At 35.4% G+C, this 20,386-nt stretch overlaps 1 protein-coding gene across 1 annotated transcript in view; it reads left to right on the plus strand.

Moving 5' to 3' along the window:
• The first annotated feature begins 16,031 nt into the window (after positions 1 to 16,031).
• LOC115215631 (neurotrypsin) overlaps positions 16,032 to 20,386 on the plus strand; it is a 46,512-nt gene continuing 42,157 nt past the window's right edge. Inside the window, exon 1 of the mRNA XM_029784882.2 lies at positions 16,032 to 16,190. Coding sequence (XP_029640742.1) covers positions 16,106 to 16,190 — 85 coding nt within the window. The 5' untranslated portion in view covers positions 16,032 to 16,105. The remainder of the gene's footprint in view (positions 16,191 to 20,386) is intronic.

Genomic DNA, 20,386 nt, shown 5'->3' on the forward strand with positions numbered 1-20,386 from the left:
AAACAGTTGTAAGCCAAATTTTGTCCAATAAAGGAAAAAAATGCGTAATGACCCAGCCATTTAACCACACACTTGCTTTTGGTGGTATTTTTCTTTCTCTGAACTTTTCCGTTTTCATTTCTGATAAAGAACTATGTTCGAAACATCAAAAACCCTCTCGTCTTTTGCACGTTTACAGAGCGACGAACTAATACATTCCACGTGCACGTCCTCTTTTTGTTTTGTTATTGTCATGTTTAATGTTTGATTATTCGATATTGAGTATTATATATATATATATATATATATATATATATATATATATATATATATTATATATATATATATATACAAATAAAGGTTACAAACCTCATTGAGGGATAGCAAAATCCTATGAATGTACTGGTTAGTTACCTATACAATTGTTGAACATTACAGTTAATACTCAACTGCAAGGTAACTATATGAAACATGTTTTATTCTGTTCTTTACGTATAAATTTTATCAGTTAGCGGTCTGCAGCCGTTTACTGAACATGCAGGAATTGAACACCTATTTTGTATATCTTAAACTACCTCTGACGAAATTCGACTTCCAGATAATTTTAAATTTCTTTAATCAAATTTCTGAAGTTCTTGAATTGAAACAGCTGTAAGGGATTATTGTAAATTTTTTAAATAAATAATAAATTATTAATTATCTCTCTATTTTCTTATCTTACCTTTTATATATATATATTCTGCTGAAGAGCGTAGGCTTGAAGCATAAAATACTTTTTCATTTTTCCCGAGCGTCAAACTAATACATTTGCTTGTTGTTCATACATGTGTTTTTGTCTTTTGTTTTCTTATAAATTTCAACTATATAAATACATATGTGTGTGTGTGTGTGTGTGTGTGTGTGTTTATACAACATCGGAAAGTTGAACTGTGAACGTTTATGCCTCTTTTTTCTTCTCTCTCTTAATCTCCTTATTCCGTTACTCCTTTCCTCGTATATATTAATGGAACGTTGTCATTCCATTAATATATACCTTTCTCATTTTCCCTAATTGTCTCTGAAAATAGAATATCCAATACTCGGGTATATCTCTGAAACAACTGTAAGACTCTGAATTTTTCAAATAATAATAATGTATATGACTTGAGATGTTTGCCTTGCCTTAACAATTACATATATATATATATATATATATGTATATATATATATATATATATATTATATATATATATATATAATATATATATATATACACACATATATATATATATATATATATGTAATTGTTAAGGCAAGGCAAACATCTCAAGTCATATACATTATTATTATTTGAAAAATTCAGAGTCTTACAGTTGTTTCAGAGATATACCCGAGTATTGGATATTCTATTTTCAGAGACAATTAGGGAAAATGAGAAAGGTATATATTAATGGAAGTAGAAAAATGAAATTTCTTTTTAAGGATAATTCGTTTAACCGATACCTGGGTAGCAAATTCACATCAGAAATAACACGGTTGAAGTTACGTGCCTAGGGCAGAGACTACGTGTTTTCATGTGGAAATTTGTGTGTGTTTTTATAAAATTTTTGAATAAATGAAAGAATGGAGTTGAACGACAAATTAACAAATTTCCTTTATTTTCGACATATGTTTCGAAGGCTGCATATTCCTAATTGTGAAGGAATAAGGAGTACATTATGCCGCTTGGCATAAGGAATAATGAGTACATTATTTCTGATGAGAAAGCGGCATAATGTACTCCTTATTCCTTCACAATTAGGAATATGCAGCCTTCGAAACATATGTCGAAAATAAAGGAAATTTGTTAATTTGTCGTTCAACTCCATTCTTTCATTTATTCAAAAATTTTATAAATATATATATATATATATATATATATATATATATATATATATATTATATATATATATATATATATATATATATGTATATATATATGTCTCCGTGTCCCGCGGACAGACACTATTGTAGGCTTTGCTATTTGTTATGTACAGAAATGCTTGCTTAGACATTTCTCAAAGCCTCCCTTAACTGGGTTTGCGTGGCACAGAGAAAAAAACCCCATCCATTTTGTCAGACAAAATTAGGTCAGCTTTCCTTTTGCCTGCTCCCGAATAAATTTTTTCATACAAAGAGACGAATTCTTTCCAGATATATTTTCACACCTGAATCTGGGACGGTTACCTTTCCATGCTTGGAAATTGGGTGTTTGCAGCAATTTGCGCAAAACTAGTACCTCCACGTGTGCATTTCTAGCTCAGCTATATTTGTATCTGTTGTTTTGCTTTCGCCGAGCAAGTTTTCCACAAACCACAACTGGCAGCATAAACAAAATGAAAACTATTTTTTAAACATTTTTCCTGATTGACAGCAGTGTGTGTGCGTGCGTGCGCGTTGTTACTGCTTTAATTACATTGCATAAATTTGCATTTTGAGATATTAAATATTAATTGTCAATGATGTCTGAGAGTAAGTGTTCAATTCATTTGCAATATTTTTTGTTGCAATTTTATTAATCATTTTTATAATTCGTTTTCAAAGATTGTTCCTACAGTTTGTTTTGAACGGGCGATAATTATTCTGTTTCTTGTTAACATCTTTCATCGTTCCTCTCGTTGAGGAATACATGTTGAATATTGTAAATAAAAAAATTTAAAGCAAAATGTCTGTAAAATAAACTTTCTCAATATATGGACTAGACGTCTTGACGTACAAAAGCTCTTTCCCTCGTAGAATATTCTAGAAGGAAAAAGTAAAGGTTCTTTTCGGTTTGAACGGCAGTTTTTAACATAATTTCTAGGTAACTAAAAAATTTAAAACTTCGTATACTGGTAGAATGTGTTTGTAAAACATCTTTTTCTTTTGGCTTTATTGAGAAAATTCTATAGTTTGTAAGATATTTGGTCTTTAATTTCTTACATTTCGGCAATTTCAACCAATCAATGACGTGTATTTGAGGTGAAAACATTCTGTGCCGTACGAATATGTCCCTCGTTTAAGAAACAGATTGGGTTTATTTACATTTGTGAAGAAAAAAAGATACCCTTCCCCCCACCCCTAACCCTAACCCTAACTAACCCTAACCCTAAAACAGATTGAAATGCAATAGATCGATACTAGAGTCATAATTATGGGTGACAATTTCCTATGACACCGCTAGAAAAAACTGCCGTTCAAACCGAAAAGATCCAAAATAAATTCTATCCACACAAAAAGCAAACAAAAAGCAAAAGAACTTGATAATAATTTCGTTCTATCTGCGTTGTGATAAGAGTCATCCGCATACACAAAAATATGTTTTCTTATGTAGACACAAAGACAGATAAAATAATAACAACAATGGCTTTTGATTTAGGCACAAGGAATGCACTTTTGAAGGGAGGAGGTAGGTTGATGCCATTGACTCTAGTACAGGTATTGTTGTTACTACTAATGTTGTTGCTACAATTGTTAGTTACTACTACGTTTGTAGTGTTTGTACAGTAGGAGGGTTGACTGCCAGCAGCAAGTTACACTTTCAAAATCACTTCTTTTTTACTGACCAGCAGACAAGATCGAAGACATTTTGAACATTTTTGCTTTGCTTCGGAAAAACTTTATTTCTAAAATTTTGTTCCGGAGAGCAAGTAAAAATGAAACGTTGGCCAGTTCCGTAAACTTCTGGTCAACTTAATAACAAGACAAAACAATAAAATCAACAGCAGCCCTACGGAAATTAAAGAAAAACACAAAGACACGAACTCACGGAACACCCAAAACACGCTCAGCGATGAACAACAATAACAACAACATCAACTTCTAATTTGTCGACAGACTTCCAAATATCATAAATATTTTTGCTGGTAAAACGATAAAAAAAAAATCCTTACATTTTTCTTGACGTAATACTGGCAGAAATCACAGTGCTATGAACTCGTGCGCCCACGTTTAACAGCAGTAGTAACAGTAGTAGCAGCAGCAGCAATAACAAGGACAATACTCTCCTCCTCCTCCTCCTCCTCCTCATCATCATCATCATTTTTGTCATCAGCTGCAGCAGCAACAGCAGCGACAACAATAACAATAACAATAATGACATCAACAATCACAACACACACACACACACACACTCACACACACACCCACACACACACTCACATACACACCCACGTAAATGAAAAGTGAATGAACCAAAGCTAGGCGTAGAGAAAAAAAATAATAAAACAAGAAAGCAAGAAAGACTTCTGTAATAACTTTATTTCTCATTATATAGGAGAATTTCCAGGAAAATTCTAATTAATTATTAATTAAAAATGCATCATTAATTAAAAATCAATTGAATATATCAAATGAAGTAAACACAATCATTCAGATTCTGAATATCTTTCACAACGTCTTGAGTATGATGAATATTTAAAATACAATCTTTACTTCGTACAGTTATGGCTATAACTTGCTGGGTGCGTTTGAATGAGAGACTCTCTAAGGCGGCGAGTTGGCAGAAGTGTTAGCAGTCCGGGCGAAATGCTTAGCGGGATTTCGTCTGTCTTTATGTTCTGAGTTCAAACTCTGCCGTGGTCGATTTTGACTTTCATCCTTTCGGGATCGATAAATTAAGTACCGGTTGCCTACTGAGGTCGATCTAATCGACTGGCTCCCCCCCCTCCAAAATTTCGGGTCTTGTGCCTAGAGTAGGAAAGAATGAGAGATTCTCTCTCTACGCGCTTACTCTCGTGAGCATGGAGAAGATTAATCGATGAAAGCCTGTATACTGTGGATATTCTTTTAGTTGTTTCAGTCATTTGACTGCGGCAATGCTGGAGCACTGCCTTTAGTCGAATTAATCGGCCCCCAGGACTTATTCTTTGTAAGCCTAGTACTTATTCTGTGGGTCACTTTTGTCGAACTGTTATGTTGCGGGGACATAAATTCACCAACATCGGTTTTCAAGCGATAAACATACGTACACACGCACATACACACACACACATATACATATACGACGGGCTTCTTTCAGTTTCCTTCTACCAAATCCACTCACAAGGCATTGATCGACCCGAGGCTATAATAGAAGACATTTGCCAATAACTAGCCTATCGACTGTGTACATACATTGAGTATTTATATATACGTATTGGTGTGTGTTTGTGTATGTACACACACACACTCACGACGAGCTTCCACGCAGTTTCTGTCTATCAAATTCGCGGTGTGTTTTGGAACGTAACACCCGCGATAGTCGAGGGATTACTGTATTCGTTTATTGAACGGCTATGGAAATGGGTTTAGACTCCAGCCTAATGTGTTTTAGGATTCATGATAGAGCCCAGTCAGTATATTCATTAACCTGATGAGCAAGTCGTTATACCTGTATTAATTTATGAATTATACAACTGAATTATATCATTTATATTATATACATTAATAGAGGCATGTAAGCTAACTTATCTATTATTCTCTAAAATAAATTGTTTTTATATGACGAAAGCTGTGAAACAATTGTAGTTGTATGGGTGCCAATTGGTGAAATAATTTTTTCCATCTCATACCTCTTCTATATTTTATACACTACTAATGAAATAATCATCACTAATTGGATTTACTGGGGTTCAACTGCATCAGATTATACATTACATCCCTTTGTTTTATTTTGGTTTACTATATGGGTTATAGCCTGGTCCATTAAAGGAGTTTTATATGAGTACTACCGGATTAGTTAAATCCCTATATTCTGAATCGAATTCATATATATATATATATATATAATATATATATATATATATAATATATATATATATATATATATATATATATATATATAATAGCTCAAGTTTACAGAAAACAAAAGACAAAGACGGGTGTAGGAACAACAAAGCAGGTGTATTAGTTTAACGCTCGGCAAGAATGGAAAAGTCTTTGACGTTTCGAGCATACGCTCTTCGATGGAAAGGATTAAGAGAAAAAAAAAAGGAAAGAGGATGAAAAATAAACGGAGACAAAAATGTGTAGGAATTAACAGTTCATATATATATATATATATATATATAAAATAGTAAAAAGTAAAAGGCTTGTTTTAAAAGGTTAAAAAATATATATTTGAGTCATTATGTCCGAAGAATGTTATAAATTTTTTCATACAGTGATATATATATATATATATATATATATATATATATATATATATATATAATATATATATATATGTGGTCCAGCATAACTGGAGCCGCATGGCTGAAGCACAAAAGTGAATAAAAGAAATATAATGTACATATGTGTGTATATGTGGGTACATACATATAAATATCTATCAATCTCTTTCTTTCTCTCCTCCCCTCTTTACATCTAAACTTTACATTCAACTATATGTCTCCTTTCATGTCTTTCCTTCGTTCTTTTCATTGTTTTCTTCTCCCATTGTTTTTGTTTTTTTCTTTCTTCATTTCTTGTACAAACTTCCGTGTCACGCACTTCTCGCACCGCACCTATTTTAAATATTCACATTCATACACTTGCCTATACAATTTTAAATTTTCATAAACAACAATTCCCTTCAGCTATTAACATCAATTTACATTCAGACACACAGACAAACTCGCACAGTCACACCTACATATTTGGAAAAAGATATTCATTTCGATGTAAATACGATCATACACGCATGTAAAATTTCTCTCCTTTTCTAGTACTAAACGTTCAGCTTCACATACTGTGTAAACGAAGACGATAACCCCATTTTCTGGCATTGAAACCTTTATCTTATTTTCTTACCCTTTTGCTTCCAGCTTTATATGAAAACAGCTTAACACTTAAACTAAGTGTTAAACACTATTTTCTACATCATTTATATTATTTACATTTGACGGATATTTGTCCTCATTTTTTTTTTTGGCTAAGACAACGTTTCGGCTGATATATATTTCTGTATGTGTGTTTATAGATAGAAAGATGCATATATACATATACATTTTTTACATTTGACGGGTATTTGTCCTCATCTTGTTTGTTGTTAAGACAACGTTTCGGCTGATATACCCTCCAGCCTTCATCAGGTGTCTTGGTGAAATTTCGAACCTGGGTTCTCATTCCTAAGGTATTTTTCGATGTTGTTATTATTATTATTACTATCATTATTATGATTATTATTGCCTAGAATCGAACCCGGAATCTTTGGGTTAGTAGCCTGCGCTCTTTACCATTATGCCATATGCCCGTGAGTATATGGCGTAGTGGTTAAGAGCGCGGGCTACTAATCCCAAGATTGCGAGTTCGATTCCAGGCAATGACCTGAATAATAATAATAATAATAATAATAATAATAATAATAATAATAACATCGAAAAATACCTTAGGAATGAGAACCCAGGTTCGAAATTTCACCAAGACTCCTGATGAAGGCTGGAGGGTATATAAGCTGAAACGTTGTGTTAACAACAAACGAGATGAGGACAAATATCCGTCAATTGTAAATAATGTAAAGAATGTACATAATTCCTCATCTCTTAAATATAGAAGTGTATTATTTTCTACTATAGGCACAAGGTCAGAAATTTTTGGGGAAAGGGTTAGTTGATTACGTCGAGATCCAATTGGTACTTATTTAATCGACCCTAAAAGGATAAAAAAAAAAGCTCGCCTTGGTGAAATTTGAACTCAGAACATAAAACCAATAGAAGTACCGCTAACCATTTTGTCTGGCGTGCTAACAATTCTGCCAGCCATCGATCTTACATAAATCAATCGTTATTAAAGAAATTATACAAGTACTATATATTTATTCCACGTAAGTCCGAGAGCCATTAAATGGAAAAATTACAAGTAACATGTAACTGCCACCTTTGAAAATAAAGAATATACTTATTAGCCCTTTAACTGTTGTGTTCTGTATCACGTAATGTTTAACTATTGTATAACGTACATCCATATATATTAAACCTCTATATATTACAATATTTGTAGCATATAACGATTATGTTTTCTGATAAAAACCGGTTTGCTTAATTGTTTCTTTCTTTTCTCAAATACCTAAGATAACAATTCGATAACATGTATATCAGATCGATAAATAAGTTGCAGACAAAAATATGTTTTGGTTTTGATATAATCAATTAAAACACCCTTGTAGATGTATCCCAGCTCGGTCATAGTCAAAAGACAAAATCTGTCTATCTATCTATCTATCTATCTATCTATCTATCTATCTATCTATCTATCTATCTATCTATCTATCTATCTATCTATCTATCTATCTATATATCTTTAATGTTTATTTTCATGTCGAGTTATAATAGAAACCGACTGAAGTCCGATGAAGGCCATCAAGCCGATTCTTCGATGTCACTGTCATGACACCTCTTGTAAAAATGATATAATGTATCCCTTTGTGTCTTTGTTTATTTATCTGTCTGTCTCTTTCTGTCTGTCTGTCTGTCTGTCTGTCTGTCTGTCTGTCTGTCTGTCTCTCTCTCTCTCTCTCTCTATATATATATATATATAGTAAATAAAAAAAATAAAGAACAAACACAAAAAAACAACAACGCAAGGATGTGTAAAGTATTAGCGGACGCTGAGGGAAGGAAAGAAAGGCGGTCTTATGTTTCGAGCAAAGCTCTTCTTCAGAAACAGAAGCAAGTCCAATAGAAAAAGAAAACGGAGGAAAACAATGGCCAACAATTCACATGTGCTTACATTTTGAAATATATATTTAAATATATATATATGTACATTATGTACATATGTATGCACGTATACATGTGTGTGTGTTTATATACATTCGTTTGTTTGTTTGTTTGTTTGTGTGTGTGTGTGTGTGTGTGTGTGTGTATGTGTGTGTGTGTGCGCGTGTGCATGCGTGTGTGTGATAAATATTGCCGATGTACCATGATTGCTTACTGGTATCAATGAATTTGGACAGCGGTTTTCAGCAAACTTTCGAAGCAGTTGCAAAAGTAAAAGAGAAGATGATTGCGCGCTGGAAGCTGAATTCAATAAATCATTGTATGATATTTTTCAATAAAGAAATAAATTACAGGATTTTGAACTGTTTGTGAATGGGGTAACTCTGTTCAAGTTAAGTCATGTGATGTCTTTTCAAAGAAAGCACATGACTTAAGTATGCTTTTCCATAAGACATTTTTGCGTTTCTAAAGCAACAGTGCGCAACATAACAGTTGCTTAGAAAATAGCAAGAGTTTTCTATTCATTGTCTGTGTTGAGCAGTTTGTTGCATAATATTTTTATGTTGATTTTAAATTGCATCATTTTGAACTGTTACTGAATGGAATAATTTTGCTGTTCAAAATAGAATGAGTGATGTCGATAAACTTTCGTTTAACTTCATTTTCCAGATGTGCTCCGAGAGCAATGTAGTATTTTTCTGATGGTGTTTTAAATATCACATAGTGCTAACATGTATTGCAAAATCGCCTTTACGTGGAACTGCTCGCATACTGCGTTAAATTTCTGTCTGTCTGTGGTCCTTGAGACTTGACAGAAAGTACAGGAAGTACAAACTCTCGATAGACACAATATTTTCAATCAACAACATCATGATATTGGATATTGTGCGACGTCTTCAATAATAACAATAATAATAATGATGATGATGATGATGATGATGATAATAATAATAATAATAATAATCCTTTCTACTAAAGGTACAAGGCCTGAAATTTGGTGGGAGGGGACAAGTCGATTACATCGACCCCAGCGTTTCATTGGTACTTATTTTATCGACCCCCCAAAGGATGAAAGGCAAAATCGACCTCGGCAGAATTTGAACTCACAACGTAGCGATGGTTGAAATACCGCTAAATATTTCCTCCAGCGTGCCAACGATTCTGCCAGCTCACCGCCTTTTTCAATAATAATAATAATAATAATAATAATAATAATAATAATAATAATAAAAATATTAATAATAATAATAATAATAATAATAATAATAATAATAATAATAATAATAATAATAATAATAATAATAATTTCAAATTTTGCCACAATGGCAGCCATTTTTTAAGGGAGGGGATGTGTCGATTACATCGATCCCAGTGTTTCACTGGTACTTTCAACCAAAAGATTGAAAGGCAAAATCGACTATGGCGGAATTTGAATGCAGGAACGCAGCGACGAGCAAAATGCCTATTTCTTTACTACTCACAAGGGGCTAAACACAGAGAGGACAAACAAGAATAGACAAACGGATTACGTCGATTATATCGACCCCAGTGCGTAACTGGTTCTTATTTAATCGATCCCGAAAAAATGAAATAGCAAAGTCGACCTCGGCGGAATTTGAACTCAGAACGTAACGGCAGACGAAATACCTCTAAGCATTTCGCCCGGCGTGCTAACGATTCTACCAGCTCGCCGCCGTAATGATAATAATAATAATAATAATAATAATAATAATAATAATAATAATAATAATAATAATAATAATAATAATAATAATAATAATAATAATAATAAATACCCTGATGCAGTACCAGGAAGTGGCTCTCGTGGCTTCTGATCTTAACTGATTGGAAGTGTTATCATGTACATTGTTTTGTTTTGGTATAAAAGATGGGCTACAGCAAATATTCTGCTCAATACCACAGATTTGCTTGTCAGTTGTTTGACCATAACCAGTTGAGTATGTTTCTTTGTGGCTGACGATATGTGCATCTCTGACCACGAGCAGAAGTAGTGTGGGAGCACCATAGCCATGTGTTGAGAGAGATTCTTTGGGGTTTGAATAATTCACCTCTGGAAACATGGGTGTTTTGTCCTTAAACAACCCTTATTCAGGGACTTTTGGAGCGGGATGGACTACTCAACCAGAAGAAAATTCTAACTTGGCCCCACCTGCAAGGTCATGCGCTGTTAATCTTGATATGAGATCACCATGTCGCGCACATATGGTTGTGATACATGTGCCTAGTGTACCCTTATCAGACGAGTAGTCATGATGGGTATACTGGGCTTTGTATATTTTACCCCAGTGTCACTTTAATGTCATGCACTGCTCTTTCACTCAATAATAATAATAATAATAATAATAATAATAATGATAAAAAGCCTTGGTATAAAGGATGGGCTACAACAAATATTCTGCTCAATACCACAGATTTTCTTGTCAGTTGCTTGACCATAACCAGTTGAGCATGTCCCTTAGTGGCTGACGATATGTGCATCTCTGATCATGAGCAGAAGTTGTGGGAGAGCATCATAGCCATGTGTTGAGAGGGATTCTTTGGGGTTTGAATAATTCACCTCTGGAAAGATGGGTGTTTCGTTCAACACTTTGATGGCATGCACTGCTCTTTCACTCAATAATAATAATAATAATAATAATAATAATAATAATAATAATAATAATAATAATAATATTAATAATGATAATATAATAACTTCCCTCAGATACACCACCACAACAACACGTGCGTGAAAATGTAAACACATAGATTGCAATATTTCTATACGAAAACTGCAAATTTGAGTAAAATATTGGATTTAATACACATCAATAATAATTCTGAATACGAAAGAAACGTCAACACATGTCAATATGTCAATGAACGTTGTTCTGTCAAAAAGTAAATACTGTAAAAACGAAACCATTGCAAAACCAGCCAAAGAACAATGGACTAGAACAGATTGAATTGCTTCTTTTTTATTCAAAGAAGCGCTGTCAGCGGCCACTGGTAGTAGTAAACACATTTGACCTCTGCTGAACCGAAGGGGTGCGAAGACCCTTTTGTCTGTATGGCTGACCTCTCCACCAGCTGGCGAATCTATTTATAGACCTGTAGAATATGATCTATTCACCAATCTGATGCCCAACTACAATGGTAGTGGTGGTGATGGTGATAATGAAAAAAAAAATAGTGATAATATGCTGCAGCTGCTGATACTAAATACTACTAGGGTAAAGACCCCTTTCGGTCATGACTGACCATGGGTTTGCACCTAGAGAGTTACCCTCTGAGGCACAAGTCTGGGCAAGGTTTTTTTTATGGAAGACCAGTAGTCGCCCATGCACACCGGCCTCCCCTCTCCACGCCACCAGTGTTATCCAAGGGAAAGACAAAGGCCGATACAGCTTGGCACCTGTGACGTCGCAACTCATTTCTACAGCTGAGTGAACTGGAGCAACGTGAAATAAAGTGTCTTGCTCAAAAACACAAGCACGCAGCCCGGTCCGGGATTCGAGCTCACAACCTCACGATCGTAAGCTCGACGCTCTAACCACTGAGCCATGCGCCTTCTACTACACTAATACTACAACTACTACTATTATGATAACAAGGGAATCTGAGGCCCAACTACCACCCTTAACACTACCCCATCCCTGCTACTGTTGCAGTTGCTGTTGCTGCAACCACTGCTACTACTACCCATAAAAACAATAACACCAGTGATATCAGTGATAATAATAATAATAATAATGAAAGGAAACGGGTGGAGTCTACTTATGGGCTAATAATGATACATCTAGTGATGGTGCCACAATAAAAACACTGGTAATTGCGCAACCTGATAATCGCTACCTCATATGAGGACAATGAAAAAACAAAATATTGTGAATAACGGTGGGAACGAAACTGGAGCCAATGATGGTGACAGTGGTACACCCGGTAGGCTCAGAGATTCTGGTCCGGTTCCAGCCTGTCGATATCCAGAGAGGGACCACCACACACAGCGTAAATGGAGCAAACAAATTAATGCTATGCACGCCAGGAAAGAGATTAGTAAAAATCAGAGTTGGGCGGATACCACCAATGATTGAGCCTGAGTGGGTGATAGTGGGAATTTTTGGCGAAAGACTGCAGGAGGAAAACTCAGAACTGGAGATTCAGTTAGTGAGCAAGATCGAATGCTGGAATTTTTGGGGATTTGGTTTAGAAATTGTCGGAACTATAACCCCAGAGTATTATGAGAAAGTGCCAGAAGCAATAGAGCTGCGAACGGGAGAGAGGTTGGAGATAATACTGACAGGAAGACCACCCAAATGTTACAAATGCAGCAAGAGAGGACATGAAATAAAAAATTGTATGGAGGAGTTATTAAGATACGCTGATATAGCTTTTATGACACATAAAGAAAAACTGGCAGAGACAAAAAGCAGGAAAAGAGAAAGAAAGAAGTCTCCGACAACAACAGAAGTAAAGAGGAGTAAAGGAATGGAGGAGGAAATGCAACAAAGAACAGAAAATGTTGAGGAACCATCAACAGAGATACCAGAAGGAGAGGTGGAATTACAGAGCAACGAGGAGGTTGAACGAAAGTGCCAAGAGTCGCATGATAAAGATACACAGAAGGAGGATGAGGAAGTACATTCGGATGAATGCACAGACAAGCAAGTATGCAAAAGCATACCGGCGAAAGAACTACATCGGAGAGAAGTACTGGAACAGCATGGAAATGGAAAAAAGGAAGAAACTGGGAGGAAAACAAAAACAAGAAGTAAGACATAGTGAGATAGGATGAAGAACGGTAAGTATATAAAATTGTGGAAAAAAACTACGACTGAACGAAAGCACATGGACATTGTAAATTATTGAAAACAAAAAGAAGAAATAATGAATTGATGAACAAACAAGTATTTAAAATGTTTTTGTTGAAAAAAAAGGACACATATGAACGTTTATTTTAAAGGCGGGAAACGAAAGGAAAGGTCACGGTTTCGCATTATAGCAAAACTAGAGGTGGTTTTAAGTTTAATTGAAAAGTGTATTTGTAAAGTTAATTGTAAAGTTAATCATAAAGTGTGTTTCTAAAGTTTAATTGTTTAGTTTAATCGTAAAGTGTAATTGTAAAGTGTAATTGTAAAGGTATTCACGTTTCGTCTCGCAGCGGGGGCGAGATGGCCGTCTCATTTGCATCATATTTATGTTCATTTCATTATCATTTTCCATTCGTTTTTATGTCCCCGCATGTCAGTTGATCAGGCCTTGTGCCTGTAATAAAGAGAAAAGCTGGTGATTACCACTGGGTGTTGGTTGTGATTTCTTCGATGTGAGTTCAAATTGTTACACACTGATATTGTATGTTTGTTGTAGGTTTCCCCGCGCGGGTGAACCAGGATTCGTTGGATTGTGTAAATTATTGAATTTCAGTCACTGTTTCGTTTGCACCTGTATAATCCCCGTCTACGGGAGGAGGGAAGAAAGATGGATAATAGACAAAGTTATGCAGCGGCAACGACACAAGGAATAATACCAACACCCTAGAAGTGCAGGAAATAGAAATGGACATAAGGAAGAGAAAGGAAGTAAGAAAATAAAAAAAAGGAGGGAACCAGTCTAAAGCTGACTCCCCCAGAAGAACTGATAGAAAGCATAGAGAAGAAGACGGTAGTATACAGAACGTTGTCTACGTCCTCGAACAAGATAGAAGTAGCCCCAACAGAAGAAATAGAGGAATGCCTCGAAAATGTGAAAACATCGACCACGTTCTATACACGTGGAAAGAAGTATGGCTCAGTGGAAGTAAGGTTTGGCAACGAAGAAGATGCCATAAACCACTCCATAGAATCCACCATATTTTTTCAGTTCTTCATCATGGTACCAAGCTTTAATAACAACACTGATTAGCTTCTGCATAGTCGAAAAGTCGTCTTTTTCGATTCTACATTTGATTATAGCCCATAGGTCTTCATTAGTGGGTGGGTGGTGTCAAAATTTCCAGGCCAATCGAGGACGCTTATTTCACTTTCTTTGAAGAGTGTGCGCATTTTTCTGGAAGTATGACGCAGAACGGGATCCTACTGGAAAATACTGTTTCCATTAGGAAAATCCCTTTGCATCGCGGGAGGCAAGTGAGCCTGTAGGATCGCCTTGTATTTATCGTTATTCATCATTCCCTCGACAATAATAAGCCGCCCTAGACCTTCAGCAGTAAAACGACCCCAAAACAATACCTTAGGTACGTGTTTTGAAGCGTGTTGAATGTATCCTGGCCTCTGAGGCTCACCTTTGCTTCGTCTCACTACCACTGACCTGTAGCCATGCACTTCAAAATGCCATTCAGCCGAATATATCACCTTTCCCCAATCTTCTGCCTTCCATCCAGCATGATCGCGTGCCCAGAGTAGACGTTTTCTCTTCATAACAGCAGTCAATAGATACATACTGGCTTTCTGGCAGGTTTGCCAGCTTCAAGAGCTTTCACCGGACAGTTGAAGATGAAACATTTACACCCTCTGAAGCCAGTTTTTACTGTTTTTCCTTGGATCCTTTACGCTATTGCTGATCAAATCCTTACCATAGTAAGGTGTTGTCTTGCGTCGTCTTCCAAACCTTCCTCGGCGCAGTGTTGCTTGTACACCACTATCTCAGCTCTGTTCAGTTGACTTTGCCTCATTCATATTTTCAGCAATTTGATACTAAAATCAGCCATTTTTGCTTGTAGCTACAATACATGCACGTTTCTTAGGGGTGATATCCATCATGAATTTAAAGGTTAATAATGAACGCACGCAGGAACAACAACACAGAACAAGCTCTAGTGTAGTACTGAAGGAAATGCTAGAGCGAAGCCACAACTGATTAGATGCCACATGTCGTCACTACACTTATTCTGAACGAAAATCAACAAAAACTTCAATAGTTTAGTCACAGATTACGACGTATGAAAAAGTCACGAAAGTTGATCCTGTCCGGAAAAATTTGCACACTACTGTCTTTCTGACTGTCAGTCTGCCTGCCTGCCTGCCTGTCTGTCTGTTTGTCTATCTGTATATCTGTCTGTCTGTCTGTCTGTCTGTCTGTCCAAATAAGTAAGTATAAACCCCATTAATACACAAAACAGTGAAATGAAAGCGTAGTTTCATATTTTTGGTTATAACCTGTATGCAAATAATTGTTTGCTACTGTTTGTTGGTTAGCTTATCTGAGATTTTCAAAACATCAGATCGCTGTGAGTTCACACCTGTTTTGTCATTTTCACTTTGTGGACACAAGAAAAATATTCGTCATATGTAATATTTGTATTTTGCCGGACATACTTTTCTTTAAGTAAACATTTCCGAAGGCTAAGGTGTGGTGGTAAGTGGTTTGAGAATAAATATAAAGAATAATTAAGGACAATCCCGCGAAAACACACAGTTTGCCAAAACCTATTGTACGCAAGGTCACGAATTAACATGGCTGCAGCTCGCGATTATTTGCAATTATTCGCTTATCTTTTGATATTTACGTCATGCTGTGGTATGCTGAAAGCAAGCAGTGGTAAGTACAAGCATTTTTACTTTTGTTCTTCTCTTCCCTACTACCGTTTGACTCCTTTGAGTTTATTAGGAATACACACACATATACACATATCTATGGAGACACACATATGTAGACATACACATATATAAAATAATAATAATAATAATAACAATAATAATAATAATAATAATAATAATAATAATAATAATGATGATGATGGCCGCAGTCAAGATGACTGAAACAAAAAATAAATGAATTATATACATGTATGTATGTATGTATGTATGTATGTATGTATGTATGTATGTATGTATGTATGTCATTGTTCAGTTTTATTTCAAGATTTCAAGATTTCTTAGATCCAAGGCACCTTCATTGAAATTTCACATCAAAAATAGGGTATTTTTGTATGTATCTACGTATATATTTCGAGCGTGGGCTACTAACCCCAAGATTCCGAGTTCGATTCCAAGCAGTTGCCTGAATAATAATAATAATAATTATAATAATAATAATAATGATAATAACAATAATAATAATAAAACATACCCAAGGCACACAGAGCTGCGCTCGGTAGTGAAGTGAAAACACGCTATAAAAATAAAACTACTGAATAATAATAATAATAATAATAATAATAATAATAATAATAATAATATAATAATAATAATAACAACATCGAAAAATACATTAGGAATGAGAACCCAAGAAATTTCCCCAAGACACCCGATAAAGGCTGGAGAGCATATCAGCCGAAACGTTGTGTTAACAACAAACAAGATGAGGACAAATACCCGTCAAATGTAAATAATGTATATGTATATATGTATGTATATATGCATCTTTCTATCTATATACACACATACAAAAATATATACATGCATGAATGCATAAATACACACACACATATACATATGTATGTATATATGTATATATGTAGATTCGAGTTAATAATTCTGTTAGAGAGGCGGAGAGAATAGCTTGCTATATCGCGCCTCTCTTTCTCTTTCTCTCTCTGGAAGAAGTCTGTTATGTTCGAACCCGGAGAGAGATGTGCTCAGCTAGGTTTAGAAAGGCACGCGGCACGCCACATATTAAGACGGCACCTGCTCTAATTTTCCTGGACACCAAGACACTTGAAAGGTAAGGAATGCATATATATGAGTATATGTACATATATAAATATACACATATATACATGCTTTTTACATACAGCAGATCCTTCCCGAGACACACACACACACACACATATATGGGCGCAGGAGTGGCTGTGTGTTAAGTAGTTCAAGGTTCAGTCCCACTGCGTGTCATCTTGGGCAAGTGTCTTCTGCCATAGCCTCAGGCCGACCAAAGCCTTGTGAGTGGATTTGGTAGACGGAAACTGAAAGAAGCCTGTCGTATACATACATACATACATATATATATATATATATATATGTGTGTGTGTGTGTGTGTGTGTGTGTGTGTGTGCGTGTGTGTGTGTGTGCGTGTATATGCTTGTGTATGTGTGTTTTTCCTCCCCCCCAACATCGCTTGACAACCGATGCTGGTGTGTTACGTCCTCGTAACTTAGCGGTTCGGCAAAAGAAGCCGATATAATAACTACCAGAATGAGTTGTGGGGTCAATTTGTTCGACTAAAAGCGGTGGTCTAGCACGGCTGCAATCAAATGACTAAAACAAGTAAAAGAATAATATATACACACACACACACACACACACACACACACACACACACACACACACACACACACACAACACACACACACACACACACACACACACACACACACACACACACACAAATAGAGCTGTGCGTAAGTCCGTTAACAATTTCGTTAATGATTTGATTTTTTAAAGTTAACTTTGAAAATCATTATCGGACATCCGTTACATTTAGCTTCTTTAACTCAAGTCCGTTAACCCCCAAAATTCATAAAAATCGGCAAACACTTAAAAGTTTATATTGTTTTCAGATTGTCTTAGCATATTTAATATTGTACGCGCCACTCTTTCAACCCCAATATAACGCCTCCTATTTTTATAAATAACTTGTAGGACTTCGTTTGGCCCTACCTGGATTTGAAACCAAATCCACGCGCTTGTTGTTTGCAAAGACAGCGGGAAATTTCTTTGCCCTGTCAAAAAGGGAATAGTGATTGATCCATGACCTCGCTGGGTCACAGAAAGTTCAAATGGACAGCAAGTGACCTACATTAGTATAAGCTATGCTTATAATGGTATATCCATCTTTCTAGCTGGAATGTAATTATTGCAAATGCCAGCTTTCCGTTTGCGAGAAATCAGAGAGAATCTTCACCGCCACAGTGTGAATAAATCTTGACCGCGGCAACGAGGTCGACAACCATAGCAGCCAGAACTGACTTTTCTTCCAGAAAGTCCAGAACTGGGAGAAATGCAAAATTAACAGAAGTGGATGCCTACATAAAATGGAAAAGGTAAATGGAAGGAAAAATGTTGGTAAATATTTCGATGTGAACGCAAATAGCTGTTACATGGTAGCATGGTATACTAGAAATAGCAGCCAAATCTTTCCTTTTCTGGAAAAAGGAGCCATTTATGCGTGATTTCAAAGTCATATTCGTTGAAAGGATGCAAAATAACCTGGAAAAGAAAAAAAGATGCGCGAAATAAAACTCCTTTGGTGGGAAACTTCGAGGTCCCCACCACCCCTCCCACCTTTCTTTTCTGGAAAAAGTGGCTTGTGGCGGCTTTGGAGGTCAGATACGTTGAATGCATCCGAAAACAACTGTGGAAGAAAATTATTCCACACCGAAATATTTACAGAAAGAATAAAATCTTGCACCGATCATACCTGTATTTTAATTAATTCAAACTAATCTAGCTTATCTTGAAAAGTGGCAATATTTTTGTCGGTTGCCATCTGGGATAATTTTAGTTACAAATCAAACAGGTAAGATACATTAAGAATTTCAATTTTAATGTTTATCCATAATGTCATTGCTTTTACACCTGTTAATTAAATTTACATACCAATAAAAGTCAAATTTACTCAGCAAGATCAGCTAAAATTACATAACTATAAACCAGTGGTATATAAAGCACCTACTGACAAAATTTCAAATCTGTATGTAAAAAATGTACAAAGTTACAAGCAAATATTGTGGACTCCCTCTTGAACCTGAATAATTCAAAATAACATGAACAAATATACATTGCATTTGACAGATTAATATGAACACTAATGATGTTTTAGGTGAATTTTTTTCTTTTACACACACACACATAACACGGCTTTGCTCCGTTGGGACTACATGTGTGTTACTTTAACATCATCATTCCATAAAATTTGTTTATCGGGAGAAAAATATTGAAAAATATCAATAGATGTGTGAGTGAAAAAGAAAAGAGGAGGGAGGTTTTGGGATGTGCTATAAACAACAGTCAGATCTCCTTTAAATCCCACATTTTCCTCTGAAATTATTAACAATTTCTTTTTAAACCGAAAATGTTTCACCCAAGGGTTTTAAGTGCATAGTGAAAAAAAGAGGCCAAAATCGCTTCGGATTGGGGTGGCGGGAGTGACAAAACATTTTTCAAAATTTTTTCTTTTTTCTCGTGAAAAGATGTCTCCCATCATTCTGAAGACTTTAGTGAAAGACATTGGAAAAATGGCCAGGACAACAACTTACATAAACAACTTTACATAATTACCCCTGAGATGTATCGGTGGTCGTGGTGAAGCTGTCATACAGGAAACTGAAATTTTGAAAATTCAAACAATATATTTCTGTCTTTTTAACACTATAAGTCTATAACAAATACTTTCTTGAGAAGAATACCGTAGATTAGAAGGCTTTCAATTGTATATATGATTTAAGCATGATATGCAGATTGCTAATTTTAACTAATACTGCTTCCGTTGCAGATAACGAGTTTTTATTTAGCCTGACGGTTAAATGCTGCATCGGTGGCCTTTAAATCACTGTTTAACTAATCAGCTTACTGCCGATTTTCGCTTAGCTTGCGGCGTCACGAGATACTTGATGATGAAATACAAAAAGCTGAAATCCAGATTTAAGCAATGCCACTGCCACTGCTGTAGGATTTTTGTATGCTCGACGTATTTCTGAGTTTTTTAACACTATACATCTATAAGTAATGCTTCTAGAGACGAATATGGTAATTCAGAAGACTTTTAACGGTATATATGCTTTCATTATGATATACAGC

Source organism: Octopus sinensis, linkage group LG9 (genome assembly GCF_006345805.1).
Source record: "Octopus sinensis linkage group LG9, ASM634580v1, whole genome shotgun sequence".
NCBI classification, from domain to species: domain Eukaryota; kingdom Metazoa; phylum Mollusca; class Cephalopoda; order Octopoda; family Octopodidae; genus Octopus; species Octopus sinensis.